At 44.5% G+C, this 22,376-nt stretch overlaps 1 protein-coding gene across 1 annotated transcript in view; it reads left to right on the top strand.

Annotated features, from left to right (window-relative positions):
- SUPT3H (SPT3 homolog, SAGA and STAGA complex component) overlaps nt 1-22,376 on the top strand; it is a 266,061-nt gene that overhangs the window by 199,066 nt on the left and 44,619 nt on the right. Inside the window, exons 3-4 of the mRNA XM_048506781.1 lie at nt 17,464-17,550; nt 21,299-21,389. Coding sequence (XP_048362738.1) covers nt 17,464-17,550; nt 21,299-21,389 — 178 coding nt within the window. The remainder of the gene's footprint in view (nt 1-17,463; nt 17,551-21,298; nt 21,390-22,376) is intronic.

Consider the following 22,376-nt stretch of genomic DNA (forward strand, 5'->3'; position numbering starts at 1 on the left):
TTTTCTGCAAATTAGGGGTGCTTTAAGTATCCAAAAATTTGGCCGGCTATTAGTATATAAATATGATGTCAATATGTTCCTAGCTGTTAACTGCAATCAGGAGGTTATAATAATTCTTTTCATTTGCTGCTGTTTTTGATCACCTTTCAGAGGTAACCACAAATGCAGTAACTAATTTGGGAGGCTACCAACACATGAGTTGCCAAATTCTTACTCTTCAGTAAATTTTTATTCTCCTGTAAGATATGCAGCCAGAAAACCAGATGGTCCTGTTAACAGGCGTCTTGCGCTACTGCTTCCAGGATCCTGCAAGCCTTCTTTTTCAGAGATTGCATGATGCCACATTGGCCTGTCCCCTTTCTGTGCCCCGCATGATCCCATTTGTGTCTTATCACCTCTGTCTTACGTCAGTCCAGCATTACAACATAGATCTTAATTCAGCCTGTGAGCAGAAGAAGCGCAAGATGTTTTACCCAACAGGGCTGCATAAACACTAAAGACCTCTAATGTTGAAAAGTTTTTTTTTATTTCTAGAGTGATAAAGACATCATTATGAATTTAATATTTGCCACTGCAGACAAACCTCTTAAATCTTGGTCTGAGCCCTTTTGCCCTACGTGTGGGGAGTTTTCTGCATTGTTTCCATACAGGCCAGAACTGAAGACTTATATTGTTACCAGAAACAAGCACGCATCGAGCCTTATGCCAAGGTACTTGTTTCACAGTATATTCTTTATGATATTGGGCTTGATGTTCAATGAGAGCATCCCATCTGGATACTATTACCTGAAGGATGTGCCGCTTGTATATGTCTTCTGGAAGTTAGCTTCTAATGTTAAACAAAGGAAGCTGATTAAAGCCAGCTGTAAAACATTTTCATAGTTCATATTTTTACAGTGAGTATTGAGTTACCTAGCACGTGACTGTGTGTCTGAACTAAAAATAAAGTCGGTCTTTTCCCTCTTATTAAAATTAGTATAATATTGATAGAGGGTTTTTTTTTTTAAGTTGAACTAAAGGTAGCTGTTTCCTAACTTGGCAACGGAATGTAATGCTACTGATATCACTATGGATTTTATATACCACTGAGAAATAATTGTTCATTTATTGATGCAAAGTGCTGCAATAACTACCTTTTAGGTTCAACTCCAAAGAGGGTATAGTGGTTGGAGTGTAAGACTTTGGCCCCTTCCACACTTGTAGAATAATGCCCTTTCAATCCACTTTCACAACTCCAACCTTTTGCTATTACACAGCTGCAAAGTGCATTGAAAGTGGATTGAAAGGGCATTATTCTGCATGACTTCTCCTCCATAAATCTGTCCGAGCCCCTTTTAAAGCTATCCAGGTGAGTGGCCCTCACCACCTCCTGGGGCAGCATATTCCAGACACCAATCACACGTTGCATGAAGAAATATTTCCTTTTATTAGTCCTAATTCTTCCCCCCAGCATTTTCAATGGATGCCCCCTGGTTCTAGTATTGTGAGAAAGAGAGAAAAATTTCTCTCTGTCAACATTTTCTACCCCATGCCTAATTTTGTAGACTTCAATCATATCCCCCCTCAGACGTCTCTTCTCCAAACTAAAGAGTCCCAAACGCTGCAGCCTTTCCTCATAAGGAAGGTGCTGCAGTCCCTCAATCATCCTTGTTGCCCTTCAGGACTTTTTGTGTGATGGGACTCACCAGTACGGAATATCAGCACGGGGGGAGGGGGGGGGCTCTTTCATGTCCTGAGGGGAAAATTGGTGAAAATCAGCACCACCTTATATGTGAGTACCAGTGATTTTTAAAATAAACCCTCCACTCGCATCCCTCAAAGCAGTAACTGGTAAACATGAACCGCAAAAGAAAATATTTTTGAGTACAGAAAACGAGTGGAGAATGATTAGTATTGTTGCTTGTTGAAGGCATTCTCCTCTCAGGGAAGCCAGATCTTACTTTTAAGCAACAGAAAAAATGAACGGCCAAGGACGTTTCTCGTGACTAATATATGCTCCGCTGTTATTTCCAGAAAATTCTAACTCATTTTACTGTGTTTTCTTCCCAGTGTGTTTTGCTGAAGCAGCTAATTTCGGTAAAATAAACAGTCTGGTATGTGCAGCACAATTTGAACATCTATGATATAGTACGAGAATAAATTTCAAAACACTGGAACAAGGAGGCTTTATATTTTGCCAATTAGCAAACTATCCTGCCTAGCCAGATAGGGTATCTTATGTACACATTCATGAGGCAGAGTCAGCCGGTCTGTTGTCCGAGAGCTAACAAACATGTTGTACCATATAAGTGAGATTTACAAGAGTTTATCTTCTGATTCTCTCAGGGACTGGACGTTTTCGGTGCTGATAAGTGGACTCATTAGTGTTGTGGTAGGACTTATTTCTAGCACTTAGGGTGTGAATAAGCTTTTATATGTTTTGCCCTTGAACGCTTCATCCATTTTGATTGCTGTTCACAGTGCTATGTATCTTCATGTTCAAAATTTCATGTATTAGTAAGATTGAAAGAGCATGGCACGATTAGAATCCTATAAAAGCTTGAAAATAGATTAGAATACAGGCTGTGAAAGACAAGCTGGAAAACTCACCATTCCCTGCCATTTTCCTGCAAGCACAAGAATGATTGTTTGGAATGTTTATGAACATTCTAACAGCTTAGAGCAGTGGTGGCGAACCTATGGCATGGGTGCCAGACGTGGCACTCAGAGCCCTCTCTGTGGGCACGCACAAACAGAGTCCCCCCACACACACACATCTAGACTGACCTGGGCCGCTGGGCTCAATTATTAGCATTAAACCTAAGACCTAGTTTTGTGGAAGCAGTGTAGGTAACTCTGTTAAGCGCTCTTAAACCCCACTGATTTTCATGCGAAGAACTAAAGCTCAATCTTTACCTGGGAGTAAGATCGGTTGCTGCCAATGGGGCTTGCTTCTGAGTAAACCCTCCAAGGGTTGTGATTCACCCGTTGGAAGAGTTGCATGGTTGCCTCAAAGCAAAGCCACTGACTACCACCAAGCTTACTGCCGAGTAACGCATGCCTCGGAGCCAACCATTTTTTCTAAATTAAAACCTCAGTATTCAGGTTAAATTGCCGTGTTGCTACTTCACGATAAATAAGTGGGTTTTGGGTTGCAATTTGGGCACTCAGTCTCGAAAAGATTCGCCATCATTGGCTTAGAGGGAAAACTGAATTTGGTAGAGGAACAACTTGCCCTGGATTTGGTGGGATGGGTCTTACCCCTGTTCTACCACTCCATCAAGCAAAAGGTTTGACCCCTATCTACAAATGAAGTGGCTCTTCCATTGGAGTGAGGTTCCTTAAATTGGAGAAAAGATCCTTGGAGGTTGGTTGGAACCACCTCAGGGGCCAAAAGGATTCCTTTTCCATCTGCCACTATCTGAGACCCCATTTTTCAAGTACGCTGCTGCTGGGCCATTTCCTGCTTGATTTTCCCTGTCTGTGCCTCTGGGACTGAAGACCAGAGGGAAGCTAGGTGACAAAGAACTCCGTCACAAGTGCCTCAAAAGGGAATCACCGAGTCACTAGTGGGCTTCAGAATTTGGGATCTGAAAGTCCGCAGGTTGGGGATGCAGTCAGCCGAGAATGAGATTAAGCACGATAGCAAAATTCTATTGGAGTGAAACAAAATTTGAGTCCATTAGACCAACAAAAATTTCCAGGATATAAGCTTTTGTGATTCAAAGCTCACTTCATCAGAAAGAAATGATGATGAAGATCCATTAGCTCTTATATCCAGGTCAGAAGGTACAACTAGATTTGAATCCGGTAGCACCAAGATTTTCAGGGAATGAGCTTTTGGGAGTCAGAGTTCCCTTCATTAGATACAAATAGGATATAAGTAGGCAAGAAAGTAGTCTTAGTTTGTACCTGTACAAGTCTTTTTTCCCCCATGAATTTTTATGGGTTTCTACAACATATGGTTGAACGTGATGCCTTCCTGAGGTGTTTCAACATACTTCACAAAGCAGTTCAAGAATGACCTTCCATGCTACAATAACGGTCACTGTGTGATATAACTTGAACTGTCAGACTGATACAGTGTTCCTGAAGAACCAGAAAGACTCCCAGACAGATCACAGTTCTCACACACTGTTTTTGTCGGGTTGTGCTCTTGAGTCCGCTTGCACCGCCACGGGTGAGGCAGCATCAGTCCGCCAACGTCTGTTCTGCATTTGTCCTTCAGAATAAAATTATTCAGACATTCCTTCTTGTAGAGCTCAGGTTTTCGGGAGCTGACAGAGAGCCCTATCATTACCTCGTGATTGATGTCGCCGGATAGCTGGCCAACAGAAGGCTGTAGTTAGAAGTGTGCATTCGGCAAACTGAACCCCCCCCCCAAACCTTATTGACATTTTTCAGGGAGAGGTCCCCCCCCCAATGGCAGCGATTTGAGGTATCCCAGCTGGGCTCCTCCTGCCACCTCTGAAGTTCAGATGGGTCTTGGAGGCGGCAGACTAGACTTTGCCGAATTTGGCTCTGTGCAGCCTGCTGCTTCTGAGACGTGTGTGGACTTCAGAGGTGCCTGGAATTTGGGAGGTTTAATTTAATACACCCCCAAAATCTAAAATATCCAAAAAAGGCCCAAACTCTCTCCTCTCCCCCCCTCCCCCCCCCCAATTTCACTATGGGCATTCAACCCTTTTCAGATTTTGCGTCTGTTATGAAAATATTAGGAAAAAATGGCGGACACCCCTAGCTGTGACATAAGGCTGTAATTACGAGTGTGCACACGGCAACCCAGATTCCATCCCCACCCCCGACATACCCATATCGCACCAGCTCAATCATTTGTTAAGCAAATAAGAGTATATATCTGTGGTGGCGAACCTTTGGCACTCCAAATGTTATGGACTACAATTCCCATCAGCCCCTGCCAGCATGGCCAATTGGCGAACCTTTGGCGAACCTTTGGCGAACCATCAGCCCCTGCCAGCATGGCCAATTGGCAAACCTTTGGCACTCCAGATGTTAAGGACTACAATTCCCATCAGCCCCTGCCAGCATGGCCAATTGGCGAACCTTTGGCGAACCTTTGGCGAACCATCAGCCCCTGCCAGCATGGCCAATTGGCGAACCTTTGGCACTCCAGATGTTATGGACTACAATTGGCCATGCTGGAAGGGGCTGATGGGAATTGTAGTCCATAACATCTGGAGTGCCAAAGGTTCGCCACCACTGGTATATATAATGCATGAGCAGGTTATTATATGAAGTGGAGTCTGTGCCCCCTGACCTGGATGAACCAGGCTAGCCTGACCTCGTTAGATCTCAGAAGCTAAGCCTGGTCAGCCCTGGATAACATTTCGATGGCAGGCTGCCAAGGAATATCAGGATTGCTTAATTAATTGATTAATTAACTAATTAAACTGTGACCTGGAGGCAGGCAATGGCAAGCAACCCTGAATCATCGCCATCGGTGTCTCTCACTATAAGTTTCACTGAGAGAACCTTTCCCCTTCCTTGTCCCATAGCTACCCACCAGGGACAGTGACTCCTTAGAGTTGCCAACATCCAACCCGGGGGGGGGGGAGTTCTCATCCAGCCCGGGGGGGGGGGGGAGCAGCAGTGGCGTAGGAGGTTAAGAGCTCGTGTATCTAATCTGGAGGAACCTGGTTTGATTCCCAGCTCTGCCGCCCGAGCTGTGGAGGCTTATCTGAGGAATTCAGATTAGCCTGTACACTCCCACACACGCCAGCTGGGTGACCTTGGGCTAGTCACAGCTTCTCAGAGCTCTCTCAGCCCCACCCACCTCACAGGGTGTTTGTTGTGAGGGGGGAAGGGCAAGGAGATTGTAAGCCCCTTTGAGTCTCCTGCAGGAGAGAAAGGGGGGATATACATCCAAACTCTTCTTCTTCTTAGAATTGCAACATTTACAGTCTGTGGCTGCTTTGGAGGGTGGACCTTATGGCTTTATACCCTGCTGGGGTCTTTCACTTTCCCCAAACCCGCCCTCCCCAAGCTCCCAAGATCTTCCCTACCCATAGTTGACAACCCTGTGTCTTCTTTCTTTCTGACAGAGCACCTTTTAGGTCTGTGCCTTGTTCCGCTCTAGCTAGCATTCCCGTTCATGTGTTAGATGTGTTACAACGCTTAACTGAAATCACTGTTTTTTATATGTTTCATTTGCATAAATCGCAAGAAAACAAAGCCTCTTTTCCTCACATGCCTCCAAACCTTCCTCCCCGCCCCCCCAAGAACATAAGAACAAGCCAGCTGGATCAGACCAGAGTCCATCTAGTCCAGCTCTCTGCTACTCGCAGAGGCCCACGAGGTGCCTTTGGGAGCTCACAGGCAGGATGTGAAAGCAATGGCCTTCTGCTGCTGCTGCTGCTCCTGCTCCCGAGCACCTGGTCTGCTAAGGCATTTGCAACCTCAGATCAAGGAGGATCAAGATTGGTAGCCATAAATCGACTTCTTCATAAATCTGTCACTTAGATGAGGGCAGGGAGCTGTTCCTGTTGGCGGCAGAGGATACAACTCACAATAATGGTTATAAATTATGGGAAGAAAAGGACATTAGGGGGGAAATTACAGTAAAAGTTCTGCAACAGTGGTACCGACTGCCCAGGGAGGTGGTGAGCTCCCTCTCCCTGGCAGTCTTGAAGCAGCGGCTGGACAAACACTTGTCTGGGATGCCCTAGGTTGATCCTGCAATCAGCGTGGAGTTGGACTAGTTTTTAATCCATAGGTGGACTTCCCCTCTTATTCCTTCATTGCTGAGTTTTCTCAATAGTCTTTGGTGGGGAACTTTGTCAAAAGCCTTTTGGAAATCCAAGTAGACAATGTCCACTGGTTTCCCCCTTATCCACATGCCTGTTTACACCCTCAAAGAACTCTAGTAAGTGTGTAAGACAGGACTTGCCTCTGCAAAAGCCATGCTGACTCTTTCTCAGCAGGTCTTGCTTTTCGACATGTTTTATAATTTTATCTTTAATGATAGATTCGACTAATTTACCAGGAACAGATGTCAAACTGACTGGCCTGTAATTTCCTGGGTCCCCCCTAGATCCTTTCTTAAAGATTGGTGTGACATTGGGCATCTTCCAGTCTTCAGGGATGGAGGCAGATTTCAGGGATAAGTTGCATATTAAAGTGAGAAGATCAGCAATTTCATGCTTGAGCTCTTTAAGCACCCTTGGGTGAATGCAATCTGGGCCAGGGGATTTGGTAGCATTTAGTTTATCAATGGCTGCCAGAACTTCTTCCTTGTCTACCACTATCTTCACTAGTTCCTCGGATTCGCCTCCTAGGAAGCTTGGTTCAGGTGCAGGAATTTTCTTTTCAGATTACTTTTCAGCTAGACTAAGGCATGGCAAAAATTGGCATTGCAAGAACAGTACTTTTCGGAATCTTCACATGGGGAAAACGGAGATGACGAGGAAAGCTACCTCACCAGTGTCTGTGCTGCTTTTCAAAAACATGTTTTGTCTAACTTTGTTTTCAACTGAGCGCTGTATAAACACCAGAGAAGAATTCCTGGAGCGGCTCCAGTTGAGCTATCCAAAATACAATTAGATATGTCAACTTAACCAAATATATATTTTTAAATTATTTTATGTCACTGAAAGGTTTGAGCTTGAGGCTCACGTGCCCAACCTGTGATGCCTTCCACCCCCCCACCACCCAGCAAGGCAACTTGGCCCATCCTCTAAGAATGATAGTGCTCCTGAAATAGGGTTGCCAACCTCCAGGTAGGGCCTGGATTTCTCACAGAATTACAACAATGTATTTATTGATATTCCGCCCACCTCATGCCAAAGCAGGGCTCAGCGGTGGCGTATAACAAAAATAAAAACAGAGCTTCAGAGAACAAACAAATAACAAAAATACAAAACCTAAGTTAAAGTACAGTGTGAGAGAAATCTATTCCCCTTGGGAAAAAAAGTGGTTTCTTTAGAGAAGAAGAGAAGAAGAAGAAGAGTTTTGTATTTATATCCCCCCTTTCTCTCCTGCAGGAGACTCAAAGGGGCTGACAATCTCCTTGCCCTTCCCCCCTCACAACAAACACCCTGTGAGGTAGGTGGTGTTGTGGTTAAGAGCAGGTTAACCAGCGTGGTGTTGTGGTTAAGAGCAGGTGCACTCTAATCTGGGGAACCGGGTTTGATTCCCCGCTCTGCCACCTGAGCTGTGGAGGCTTATCTGGTGAATCAGATTAGCTTGTGCACTCCAAGGGCATTAGAAGGGCATTAGACCCCACTGAGGTCCCTGCCCCCCCCGCCCCCCCGTTACCTCCCTGCATTTTCCAATATGGAGCTGGCTACCCTATTATAAAGGCCTATCGTTTGGGCCGGGGGAGGGCTGGCTAGGTCTGCAAAAATGTGGGAGGGGGGATTGCCAAGCACATAGCAGACCCCAGCACTTGCCTCCTGGAGTGTGGTAGTGGAAAGTCCCATCAAGTCTAGCTGACTTACAATGACTCCTCAGACCTGGAGTTTCTTGGTGGTCTTCCATTCAAGTACTCACCAGGGCAGACCCTGCTTAGCTTTTGAAAACTGAAATTCAAGCTGGGCTGGGATATACAAATCAGGGCAAAAGATGAGCACAGGTGGTTTACCGTTGCCTTCCTCTGCATAGTGGCCCCGCACTTCCTTGACGATCTCGCGTTCAAGTATTAACCAGGGCCTATGAGCCAGCGTGGTGTTGTGGTTAAGAGCAGGTGCACTGTAATCTGGGGAACCGGGTTTGATTCCCCGCTCTGCCACCTGAGCTGTGGAGGCTTATCTGGTGAATCAGATTAGCTTGTGCACTCCAACACATGCCAGCTGGGTGACCTTGGGCTAGTCACAATTCTTTGGAGCTCTCTCAACCCCACCCACTGTTCAGGGTGTTTGTTGTTAGGGAGGAAGGGAAAGGAAATTGAGTCTCCTACAGGAGAGTAAGCGGGGATATAAATCCAAACCCTTCTTCTTCTTCTACTGTGCTTGACTTCTAAGATCTGATGAGATCAGGCCAGTTGGAGCCATCCAGTCACTAATTGTGCAAAACTTGTTAGAGGACATTGGAGTTACTATGATGTTCGGGTTGTTGTTTTTTTGTAAAATTGTGATGTCATTGCAAAAAGGTATTTGTGAAATCAAAGGTAGATAGGCTAGAAATATGATAATTGTACCCAGTGCAGAGAGAAGTATGTGATAACTGTGAGAGAATGCAAAATTTCCCACATTTCCTCCACCCAGACCTTAACTCTCCCTTGGTTTCAGAGATAATTAAGCATCTGCAATTTTATTTAAATCCTCAGTTGGAATTACCACCAGGTAAACTGTACGCAGCTTCCTTTAGAGCAGACCTGGGCATTATACGGCCCACGGGCCACATCCGGCCCGCTGGATGACCCTGACTGGCCCCCCTGCCGTGCTGGGGAGCGAGGCGTCTTTGAAAGCCCCGCAGAAGCCGGTTGCCTTGGCTGCCGGCTTCTGCAGGGCTTTCAAAAGCGCCTCACCCCCCTGCCTTGCTGGGGAGCAAGGCGCCTTTGGAAGCCCCGCAGAAGCCGGTTGCCTTGGCTGTCGACTTCTGCGGGACTTTCAAAAGCGCCTCGCCCCCCTGCCTTTTGTCCCGGCCCTCCACAATATTTTCTGTTTCTTATGCGGCCCCATGGAAAAAATAATTGCCCACCCCTGCTTTAGAGAGTTGAGATCTGAATATTCCAGCTGCAGGGTTTGTTTGAAACTTTTGTGCTGTTTCAACTTCTTTTCTCCGTTCTCGGTATAAGAGGGGCAAAGTTCACCAGCACCACGACCCTTAAACTTGACATAAACTCAATGTGTATAATTAAAGGTCACACATCCAGGTCTGTTTAAATCTCATAATATCCCAATATCACAATTTCTGGCAATGAAAAGGTTGACTTTTAACCAGTTGGACTTTCTAGGTACTGTTAAGCAAATACTGAAGTATTGGGAGAGATTAAGGCTCTTATCAATTTTGGCAATACTATAAAGGCAGTACGAAGATATTTAATATCCCGCTTTTAAGGAATGGACAAAGAGTACAAAGGACATAAAATGTTCGTTTTCCTCCATGTGTGATAAATATGTGCACTTGCTGTCATTTCAGACCTTCGCGTAGCTTTGTGCTGATTCCACAGGTATTAGTGGATATTCCCTTCTCATGTTTTTGGTTAACTTCTAGGCTGATCCGAGCTTTTACATTTTTAAAACAATGTAAAATACAAACCAACCCCCTGAACGAACCTTGGAGGTTGAGAGTAAGAATATAAAGAATACAAGGTAGAGGGATGGACGGGAAATGCATTTGAGGGAGGCAGGTCTTTACTTTAGCCCGGAGCAGTTAGCAATTGCCTGGCCTTAAATAAATATGAAAAATTATGTAAGCAATGAACATATAACCTGAGGATTATGCAGCAGGCCGTGCAGATGTTTGGCAGTTCATCTGTTAACCATGGTCAAACTGTGGGGAATGGGCAGCATGCTTCCTTTTTTATGTAAAATGTCATCCCTCTCCTTTGTCAGGGTTAATCATGGAATCATGTAACCATGGAGAAGACCAACGAGAATTTTAAGCCAGCCCCTATATCCTAGTTCCTACTCAGCGAAACCCATGGTTGGCGTCGATGCTTTCCTGCACCATGGTTAATGATGGTAGGGGAAGGGAGGGAAGGATTTGGGGGAGCCAAAAAAGGGAAGGAGAAGGATCATCTGGTGTAGTGGCCCACTAATGGACCATCAATGCCCCCGGAGATCATCAGACATCCCCAGTGCCTGCCCTACCAAACTTAACAGAAATCTAGGACAGGCTGATGGGCAAAGAATTTCTAAATTTCTGTTTTGAGGGACATAGAGTTAGGGGAATGAATGGAATAGAGTTAGGGGAATGGAATCTTGTTGGTTGGAGAAGCATGAAATAGGCACTGTTTATATTTACTTTGTTGGATTTAATAGGCCGCCCCTCCCCTCCCAAACTCAGGGCGGCTTACAATCTACGCATAGAATCTGTTTAAACATAAAATCTTCTATAAATATTAAAAACATTTCAATAATCCCAATCAAGTCCAGCTGTTTCAGTCAAATATACACAATATGATCATTATGTGGGTAACATAAACTGAGCATTTCCAAGGGAATTAGAAAAGAGGGATAAAAGTGGGGGAGGGGAGGAAAAGGGAAAGTGTTAGAACAGTCAATTTCCTCAGTATTTCAGAAAAAGACACGACATCTTTCTAGCCCACTGACAAAACCCATATATGACGTAATATCCTCATACTGACCCTCGGTGGCCCAGGTTAGCCTAATTTTATCAGATCTCAGACGCTAAGGAGGACCAACCGTGATTAGTATTTGGATGGGAGACCTCCAAAAGAGTCTAGGGTTGCTATGCAGAGGCAGAGAGTGGCAAACCATCTCTGAATGTCTCTTGCCTTAAGTCCATGGGAGGTGGGATTCAGGGGGTTCCGAAGGTTCTGTAGAACCTGTTAAAATTTAAAATATCACTTTTTTAATACTTAAAATATTTTTAATTAAGTATTAATATTTTTAATACTTAAAATAAAAAAGATATTAAAATATTTTTAAATACTTTTAAACAGTCATTGTTTGAATCCCACAACCATTGAAACCTGTTGTTAAAATGTTTGAATCCCACCCCTCAGCGTAGCCCACTTCTGAGTATGCACAGAGAGGACCCAACTGTAAATGGTACACAAGCATTACTACACCTCGGCTTCATGGCTGAACTGCTGGTTTCTCTGAACTGTACTGATTTCAGACATCTGGTGAATTTTTCGGGTGGTGGAAAATGCTGTCAAGTTACAGCAACTTATGGCAACCTGGTGGCCTTTTCCGTTCAAGAGACCCTTGCCGGCCTCTCCTTAGCGATCCCGGACTCACTGGGTCGACTCCCATCCAAGTACTACCCAGGGTTCTTAGCTTCCAAGAATGGAGGAGATTGAAGGCCCTTGGGGTCTCTTCCAACTCTATGGCTCCTTCCGCACATGCAGAATAATGCACTTTCAAACTGCTTTCAGTGCTCTTTGGCCCCTTCCGCACACACAAAATAATACGTTTTCAAACCACTTTCACAACTGTTTGCAAGTGGATTTTGCTATTCCGCACAGCTTCAAAATGCACTGAAAGCAGTTTGAAAGTGCATTGTTCTGCATGTGCGGAATGAGCCTTTGAAGCTGTGCGGAATAGCAAAATCCACTTGCAAACAGTTGTGAAAGTGGTTTGAAAACACATTATTTTGCGTGTGCGGAAGGGGCCTATGATTCTGTGATCTAGGTCATGGCAGTAGAGCTGCTTAAAAGGATCAACATTAAGGGGTTGTAGTAGTTCTCCCCCCAACCTTCCAAGTCCGTTTTAAAATATAAAAGGCTTCAAGCAGGCTTGCTGTTTTCTATCCCCATGTTAAGAATTAGCTTGATGAACTTTTCCTGGATAGGTTTTGTGAAAAATGCCCAGTCCATATCTTAGAGCCGGTCCTGAGAGGAAGTGCAACAATTTATTCTCTCAGGGTTGTTGTGGCTTCCACATTGCCTTTCCTTCCTCTTGTTTGATCAAGTGTAATTACATAATCGATTTCATTTCATATTTTTGCAATAGCGCTAAGAAGAAATTCCTGTTCAGCAAGCTTGGTTTTATTCTCTTTTTTTCTCCCTCCCGGCCATTTCACAGCTTTGAAGCAACCACACTCGGAAATACTCGGAAATGCTCTTGGTCAAATCCAGCCATCTTACCCAGTCCCCCTCCTGACTACAGCCCCTGTCCAGAGGTGGGATCCAGCAGGTTCTCACAGGTTCCCGAGAGTAGGTTACTAATTATTTGTGTGTGCCGAGAGGGGGTTACTAATTGGTGATTTTGCCATGTGATTTTTGCCTTAGTTATGCCCCTCCTCCTCAGCAGTAGCGCGCAGAACTTGAAGCAATCTAGCAGGAGGTACACCGGCGTGCGTGGCAGCCTGCGCCTGCGTCCATTCGTTTCCCGTCCTTGCCACAGCCCTGCCCAGGGATGCCCCGCCCCCGGAATGCCTGGTCACGCCCCCGGAATGCCCCGCCCAGCCCCATTGGCGCTACGCTACAGTTTGAATCCCACCACCATGGGAACCTGTTACTAAAAATTTTGGATCCCACCACTGCCCCTGTCCCATGTGGCTTTTGACCCCGTAGATCTCAGGTGAAAGTGGATTCCCTCCTCCTTTTCCAAAGCAGGTATAACTAGGTTTGCCAGCTCTGGGAGGGGAAATACCTGGAGACTTTAGGAGCAGAGCCCAATGTAGGTGGGGTTTGGGAAGGGGAGGGACTTCAGAGGGTACTTATAATGCCATTTCATCCACCCTCCAAAGTGTAAATTTTCTTCAGAGGAACTGATCTCTATATCCAGGAAATCATTGAATTGTCATAGTGGGAGATCTGCAGGCCCCACCAGTAGGTGGGCGTCCCCAGGTGTATGTAGCACTTCCTGTAACCTTAATCATTGCTAAGAGATGTGATGTGCCCCAGAGACAACTGTGCTTCTAATGTGCATCTTCTTCTCTCTGCCGTGCAAAATTGTTGGTCAGTGGGCGCCCCAGGGCTGATGGAAGCCCAGTGCGTTTGAAGCCACGGCTGCAGAGTTGAAGGTGCTACATCTGCATCTAGATTGAACCTCCGTGAAGAGCTTAGTGCCTTGTTGCACCCAAACTAACATGTCTGATCAAAGGATCTCACCTGTCAGCAGCCTATTGCTTTTTAAGAATCAGTTGAAAACGTGCTGAGCAAATGGCATTTGTCTTTACATTTAAGAAGGACAATTTTGAGGTATTTTGAAAGTATTTTTGAGTTATTTTGTGATATTATTGTGGAAACAGAATCATGGAATCATAGAGTTAGAAGAGACCCCAAGGGCCATCAAGTCGGACTCCCTGCAATGCAAGAACAATCTAGTTTTAGATTTCTTATTACATTCGTATTTCAGTTTTCTTGGGTGAGGGAAGGGCCCTGATGCCTAGATTCTGCTCCCTTTATTTTCTCTCTCAGGGTAGGAGTAAAAAGTACGTTAATCTTCCTTAATGCAGTTGTGTGTGGCAGAGAAACATCAGTATCATTTGCCACCATTATCACAAAGTGATTTGAAGCGAGCTGTCATCCTGATGCAACCATTTATGACTCACTGTCTTGAAGGACTTCCTGAATATCATGTTGATCATGTGATAGCCACTGGTCAAGAAAAATAATGAACTGTCCTTATTTTGTGGGTGTGATAGAAAAGGGTGTGTATGTGTTGGTGTGAATTGTCATTTTTTTTTCAACTGAGATGGCCTCTGTAGAGCTTGTCTGCTGCTCCTGATCTTCAATTGGAAGGCTGTATCTCACAACCTGTCAGGACCATGAACATAAGAACATAAGAACTGGCCTGCTGGATCAGACCAGAGTCCATCTAGTCCAGCACTCTGCTACTCGCAGTGGCCCACCAGGTTCGCAGTGGCCAGTGTTGTGCAGTGCTGAAGAGCAGTGGACTCTAGTCTGGAGAACCGGCTCCTCATAAGAACATAAGAACATAAGAATGAGCCTGCTGGATCAGACCAAAGTCCATCTAGTCCAGCTCTCTGCTACTCGCAGTGGCCCACCAGGTGCCTTTGGGAGCTCACATGTAGGATGTGAACGCAATGGCCTTCTGCAGCTGTTGCTCCCGAGCACCTGGTCTGTTAAGGCATTTGCAATCTCAGATCAAGGAGGATCAAGATTGGTAGCCATAAATCGACTTCTCCTCCATAAATCTGTCCAAGCCCCTTTTAAAGCTATCCAGGTTAGTGGCCATCACCACCTCCTCTGTCAACATTTTCTACCCCATGCATAATTTTGTAGACTTCAATCATATCCCCCCTCAGCCGTCTCCTCTCCAAACTAAAGAGTCCCAAACGCTGCAGCCTCTCCTCATAGGGAAGGTGCTCCAGTCCCTCAATCATCCTCGTTGCCCTTCTCTGCACTTTTTCTATCTCTTCAATATCCTTTTTGAGATGCGGCGACCAGAACTGGACACAGTACTCCAAGTGCGGTCGCACCACTGCTTTATATAAGGGCATGACAATCCTTGCAGTTTTATTCTCAATTCCTTTTCTAATGATCCCCAGCATAGAGTTTGCCTTTTTCACAGCTGCCGTGCATTGAGTTGACATTCCCATGGAACTATCAACGAAGACGCCCAAATCCCTTTCCTGGTCTGTGACTGATAGCACTGACCCCCGTAGCGTGTATGTGAAGCCTCTGGCGTGACCGTGGGCCCTTCACAGTCCTCTGAGAAGTATGTCAGCCCACATGGAGGCAGGCAATGGCAAACCACTTTGGAACATCTCTTGCCTTGAAAACCCTGCAGGGTCGCCAGAAGGCAGCTGTAACTTGATGGCACTTGCGTGCATGCGCGCACACACCCACCCACCCACACACACACACACAAATATTAGAGTGTCTGATACATATGCAGTCCTATTTAACTCATTGACCCCAAATTTGTGCCATCTGAATGCAGCAGGCTTGGTGCCCTCTGGTCATAATCAGGTACACAAGTGTCTAAGCGTGCCCAACTGACATGAGCCAGAAGCAACTTGATGGCACTTCACACACACGCGCACACAACTCTCTGCTGGATTGTGGCCATCGAGTGTTAAATTTTGGTACCTCCCACTGAGAAGAGGTTTATGTTACACTATCTGTTCAACCAAAAGAGTTCTGCAGTTTGACATGAAATTTGAAAAATATGTGTTCTATTATCAGCATGCTAACATCAATTTTCTAAGCGCTTATTAAATGTATTGAGTAAATGCATGCTGGATATAGCTCCGCTGGGTTCATCCAAATTGCACCAATGAGGTATTCGTCCTGCTCTTTGTATTATAATTTTACCCAGCTTTTCTATATTTTATGCTGGAAATATAAGTTCCTTGTGTATCCTTAGACTAATCAGAATAAGAAGCCTCTTCGCCTGTGCCAAAGAAATAGAACTATCATTTTTCACATTCTTATATTTTCCAGTTCAAAGTAAGATTATGTTACTGTGACTTCTGGATTCCTGAAAGTTCTTGTTGTCTTTGTAGCTGCAAAGACCCTGATCTTTTCAAAGGGAAAATGTCACTCGCTTTTTCATGCAGTGTGTTTTGTATTGCACATACCACAGTTAACAGTTTGTGTGCGTGAGATTAGTATAGAAAAAAAATTAATGCAGTACGGTGTTATGATTTATTGACTGAATCTTTTTTCTGCTGAATACTTGCCAGAACTGGAAGCCACCCCCCACCCCCCATAATAGAAACAACTACTGTTTTTGTTGATCTTTTTGACTCCTGAATAGCTTATTTCAAGGTCTACCAGCATGGGATCTCAGATTAATAATACACTTATTCAACCAGTACCACAGAGTAAAATCATAGGTAGTATGCAAGTAGAGGTCAGCATTTCTTCAAATTATTTTCAGGTGCATTTCTGAAAGGCGAGTAAGAACATGTTTGAACTCTTTCTTTCTTTCTTTCTTTCTTTCTTTCTTTCTTTCTTTCTTTCTTTCTTTCTTTCTTTCTTTCTTTCTTTCTTTCTTTCACTTTCAGTATAATCAGATGCCCTTTTGTGTGTCTGTCTCTATTGGTGTCTTTTGCCCGCAGGTGAAGGGTTTGTTGTTTCACTTGGCATAGCCCTCAAGCTATTACTGGCCTTCTTTCCCAGTTGTGCTGTTATTTATGTGATTTTACTGAGTTATTCTATCATTTTAAACATGCTGTTAATTGTCCAAGTATTTTAATGTTGTGGTTGTCACCTCGGGGACCCTGATTGGGTAAAAAGGCAGCATAAAAATACATCAGCAACAATGACAATAACAATAACACAAAAAACATGGAAACAGAACTAGAAAACCAAGATCCAATGCTGATTTCTTTAACCAGTTTCTCCTCTTTGGTATAAGGCATTTGAAGGGAAGCATAAATTTGAAACATAGCAATCTCTACCGCATGGCTCTGAGATCCGCTTTCTCTGCCCTAAAATTTCAAATAGTGCTTGACTAGACTGCTAGAAGAGAAATACTAAGAAATTAGCTCCCAACTGCAGTATAAGAGTTGTGAACTGTGGGTCCCCGACAATTGTTTGCAATCTAGATGTGCACCCTAGATTGTTGCCTGTAATTCTGGAGGAAATTTTACATGCCGCATAATTTTACAATCCCTCATAAAAGGCATATCATTTTAAGAGGGAAAGACTTAAAGTCACAGTGTTTTTACAGTAGCAGCTGCTAAAATAAGGTTAGTAATACAGACAGTCCTAAACTGGGTAGCGAAGACAGAGGTTGCACTTTTTGCCAGTGTTTATCTTTTAATGTTTATCTTCCAGAATTCTCCTGATTAATGGTGTCGTACCCTGGGTTCTCTTTCAATATTGCAGTGATTTTTGACAGATGTGTATAAAAACACATTCCTATGGGGCACAGTACTGACACCAAACAACTCCTGATTCTTCTGTATTTACAGCTGCAGCAGGCCTCTGAGATTTCTCAGCTGAGAGGAGCAAGAGTCATTTCTGCAGAGGATCTCCTTTTTTTGATGCGCAAAGATAAGGTATGGTGCTAAAGCCCATCTTAGATGTGCGGTGTTTTGCAGGCCATGTCCTCAATTCATGTAGCGTCCTAGTTTTTGAAAGCAATCTGTTGAATGAGAGTATAACGTTTCTGGATTCTAAAATAAGAGATCAAAAGAATGAGACGTTCAAACAGCTTTAGCCTAAGGAGTTTATGGGTTTATGCAATGGGTTTATGCAAGCATTCTTGCAAGCATCCTAAAGGAACATGTGATCTTAGGGAGGGTCTTCAAATTAACTCACTAAACTAATATAAGGGAACATCTTGTAATCATAAGTTCTTTATTGTAGCTAGTTCTTCAACTTCTGATTTTTCGTGCCACAGATTTACTACTACTGTCTCCTCCTGCACTATCCAGTCTGCCAGTTAAGATCTGCCTCTCGAGCCCTGCTCTCTGTGCCCTGTCTTCGAGGTGAAACAAGCGACTAATAGAGACAGGGCCTTTTCTGTGTTGGCACCTGGCCTCTGGAATGCCTTGTGCCCTCAGGCTTGCTTGGCACATACTTTAGTTTTGTTTTAGGTGTCAGGCAAAACCTCAGCTTTCTACACAGCATTTAGATAGGGTTTTTAAAAATCTCAGCTTCCATTTATTAATGATCTGCATCTGGTGTGAGGGCTGTTTTGTGGATAATTTTATGCTGTTTATGTCCAATAGCATGTGTTCTGTTCTCCAAGCAAACTAAAATCAGGTGCCTTGCACTTGACCAGAACAGAAGATAAAACCCACAGACAAATAAGTAACAGTTCAAAAACAATTTGATATTATTGAAAGTTTAGGAATCTGACTCCTCCCATGAAATCTATCTAATAAAGAAACACTTGCAATGCTGGAAATGTCTGAAGATTGTTTGAAGATCTTGCAGACATCAACTCTTTCCTGAAGAAGAAGAAGAAGAAGAAGAAGAAGAAGAAGAAGAAGAAGAAGAAGAAGAAGAAGAAGAGGAGGAGGAGGAGGAGGAGGAGGAGGAGTTTGGATTTATATCCCCCCTTTCTCTCCTGTAGGAGACTCAAAGGGGCTGACAATCTCCTTGCCCTTCCCCCCTCACAACAAACACCCTGTGAGGTAGGTGGGGCTGAGAGAGCTCTGAGAAGCTGTGACTAGCCCAAGGTCACCCAGCTGGCGTGTGTGGGAGTGCACAGGCCAATCTGAATTCCCCAGATAAGCCTCCACAGCTCAGGTGGCAGAGCTGGGAATCAAACCCGGTTCCTCCAGATTAGATACACGAGCTCTTAACCTCCTACGCCACTGCTGCTCCTAACAGCTTCTAAGGAAGTCTGTGCTGCTTGTCCTGCTTCTGAGATCTCCCAGTGTCCTCTACTCTGTTTCCTTGCAATTCTGTTGAAACTGGATTACTTAAAATAGCATGGATCTTTTACACCTTAAACATCTGAGATATTGCTGTCTCCAGCCTTCTCCAGACACCTGAACTGAAAACAAACTGTAAAACAGGAACTACTAACTAATAAGAATGCTACAGTGCTTTGCCTCTTAGAGGGCTTCTTGAAGGGACAGGGGCTAACTAAGGTTCCCTGCCACAGAATGCTGTACAAAAGGCAACTAAATCCATTCTGACTAAGGGTACAACTGAGGCTTAAATAAGGAAAATAGTGCGGGTGTCTCTGGGGCTATGACAGCATGCTTTCAAGGGCTTTGGAATTCGTATATTTAATTGCAAGCCCCTGTCTCAAGGAGGACTCTGAACAGGCAGTGTAGAAATAAATAACCTGCATGCAGGCAAATTTGGCACCCCATGGAATCTGTTGAGATAAGTGCTCCTGGTAGTTGGAGATTATCCCTTATCATAGTTAGCAGAGCGGCACGGGTGGCTAGAACACAGCAGAAGCCCTGACCTCATGTGCGTGCGTGTGCGTGATGGATCCCAATGTGCGGCAAGCTTACACAAAAGAAAGTCAGAGTCAGTTGTAGTTTCTAATCTAATAAAAAGAGTATTTATTAGTGAACTCCATTCTGGATAGAAAGATAGGTAGATAGAGTCACTATGCTGTCCTAATCCAGCTGGATGGAGATGGATGCGAGGAGCATCCATCCTCTTTCTAGGCATGGTAGGAAGAAGTGGGAGAAGGGGTCGAGGAAGAAGCTGGAAGGAAGGAAGTCCCTGAGAGTATCAGTCTAACATCAAAGGGATAGAACCAGCATGATAGAGTAAAGGTGTCAAATCCCTAGGTCCCTATCTAGCCACTAGCTCTCTAGTAAAACCCCCTCTGTAGGTTGAGGCAGGAAACAGCATAAAGTCCTTCACTTCCAACAGAATCAAAGTTATAATCAGCTAGTGCTTGCTCCCTCTTATGAAGACCATCAACGTGACGTGATTGGCAGGTGTGCCTTGCTGTTCGAATGTTGAAATGTGTAAAAATATTTGGCGAACAGGCTTACAATAACAGAACGTGGTTGTTTTATTTCTGAGAGGGCCATTTAATCTATTTTCTGAACTGTAAGAACCATAGATGATTGACTTTTTACCATGCTCTCAGGCTGAATTGAATAAGTACCAAAGTGCTTTGGGGCAATTATCTTGCTCTGAAGGAGAAATAAAGTTTGCTTCTAAGGAGAAATAAAGTTTGCCTAGCCCAGAACATGAACCATTCTCTTGGCTGTCTCTCTCTATCCACTCACCTGCCTGCTGCTCCAGTAATCAGACAGATTTCTTATTGTTCAGTCTGACTTCCCTACGGCTTCCTTCCACCCAGAGCAGCCGTTCCCAACCTTTTTCTTCCCACTTCCTTGGCAAACGTTTTCCCTAAAATTGTACCCCCATATTTGCCTACCCATTGTGTAATTTTTTTTCACATACCTCAAAACACTTTGGCGCATATCCGTGGAGATACATGTACCCCAGGTTGGGGTATACTGTCCTAGAGTACAAAACACGAATATATGTGCAGCGGGTGGGGGGGGGGGAGGAGGATCTAACGTTTTCTTGTTTATTGACAGCCTTAATTTGGCAATTTCTTCACTCTGATGAGACTTGAATGTTGAAATAGGATCTTGTCTGTGACTGTGAGAGTTTGGGCACAATTCTGTATGTATATTCTAAGAAAATGGTTCAGGATCCTTCCGTGATTCTAGAGCAGTGGTGGCGAACCTATGGCACGGGTGCCAGAGGTGGCACTCAGAGCCCTCTCTGTGGGCACGTGGGCACAGAGTTCGTCATGTGGGAGGCGGAAAATCACCCCCCCACACACACACACATCTAGGCTGGCCTGGGCTGCTGGGCACGACGTGTAGGTAACCCTGTTATGTGCTGTTAAACCCCACTGATTTTCATGGGAAGAACTAAAGCGCAATCCTTTACCTGGGAGTAAGCTCGGTTGCTGGCAATGGGGCTTGCTTCTAAACCCTCCTAAGGTCGTGATTCACCCATTCAAAGTGTTGTATGGTTGCTTCAAAGCAAAGCCACCGACTACCACCAAGCTTACTCCCAAGTAATGCACACCTTGGAGCCAACCATTTTTTCTAAACGAAAACCTCAGTATTCAGGTTAAATTTATTTATTGTTTACATTTTTTATTGTTTACATTTTTATACCGCCCCATCCCCTAGGGGCTCTGGGCGGTGCCGTGTTGGCACCTTGCGATAAATAAGTGGGTTTGGGGTTGCAGTTTGGGCACTCGGTCTCGAAAAGGTTCGTCATCACTGTTCTAGAGGCAGGCGGGCAACGTCTGTGCAAATCCTAATTGGTGTCTGTCTTCTGTTTCCCCCATCCTAGAAAAAGCTCAAAAGGCTACTTAAATATATGTTTTTCCGAGACTACAAATCTAAAATTGTCAAAGGCATTGAAGAGGAAGATCTTCTGGAAGGTAGAGAAACTCTGAAATCATTTGCCATTCTATGCGGAATGTTTAACATATGCACCGTATGCACCAGATGGAAAATATATTCCTCATGTAGATAGCTTTCGACATCCAAAAATATTGACTTAGTTGGGAACTCCATATAACCTTGTGCTTTCCTGTCCAGGTTACTCATAAAAATGTAGTCAGTCCGGCAACCCAGTGATAAGTACAGCTGCTTAGCTTCAGGAACAGTGTTGAAGTTAAAAAATGGTGCTGATTCTAAGGCTAAATTGATTTCAGCATGTGTAATTTACATGAGGCCGCCTACGCATGTGCCGGGTGGGTGGGTGTTCGGCTTCAGAATTCATTCAAAGAGACATTTTGTTAATTTATTATCAAAGAATTGGACATATTTTATGAAGCGACTGTAATCTACCGTCACTTAATGCTGATATATAGGCAGGAGATGCCTGCAGTTTGAAGCAGCCAGCATATATTGAAAGGACCTTTCTTCCTTCCTCCTGTTTTGTGAGTCAGTCACAGGGTTTGTAATCTCAAGGCAGATCTTCACTCACTGAACCAGGAGTGTTGCTCTTTAGAGGACGCATAAGAACATAAGAACGAGCCTGCTGGATCAGACCAGAGTCCATCTAGTCCAGCTCTCTGCTACTCGCAGTGGCCCACCAGGTACCATTGGGAGCTCACAGGCAGGATGTGAAAGCAATGGCCTTCTGTGGCTGCTGCTGCTCCGGAGCACCTGGTCTGCTAAGGCATTTGCAATCTGAGATCAAGGAGGATCAAGATTGGTAGCCATAGATCGACTTCTCCTCCATAAATCTGGCCGAGCCCCTTTTAAAGCTATCCAGGTGAGTGGCCATCACCACCTCCTGTGGCAGCATATTCCAAACACCAATCACACGTTGCGTGAAGAAGTGTTTCCTTTTATTAGTCCTAATTCTTCCCCCCAGCATTTTCAATGTATGCCCCCTGGTTCTAGTATTGTGAGAAAGA

This window comes from Sphaerodactylus townsendi, linkage group LG01, assembly GCF_021028975.2.
Source record: "Sphaerodactylus townsendi isolate TG3544 linkage group LG01, MPM_Stown_v2.3, whole genome shotgun sequence".
Lineage (NCBI taxonomy): Eukaryota > Metazoa > Chordata > Lepidosauria > Squamata > Sphaerodactylidae > Sphaerodactylus > Sphaerodactylus townsendi.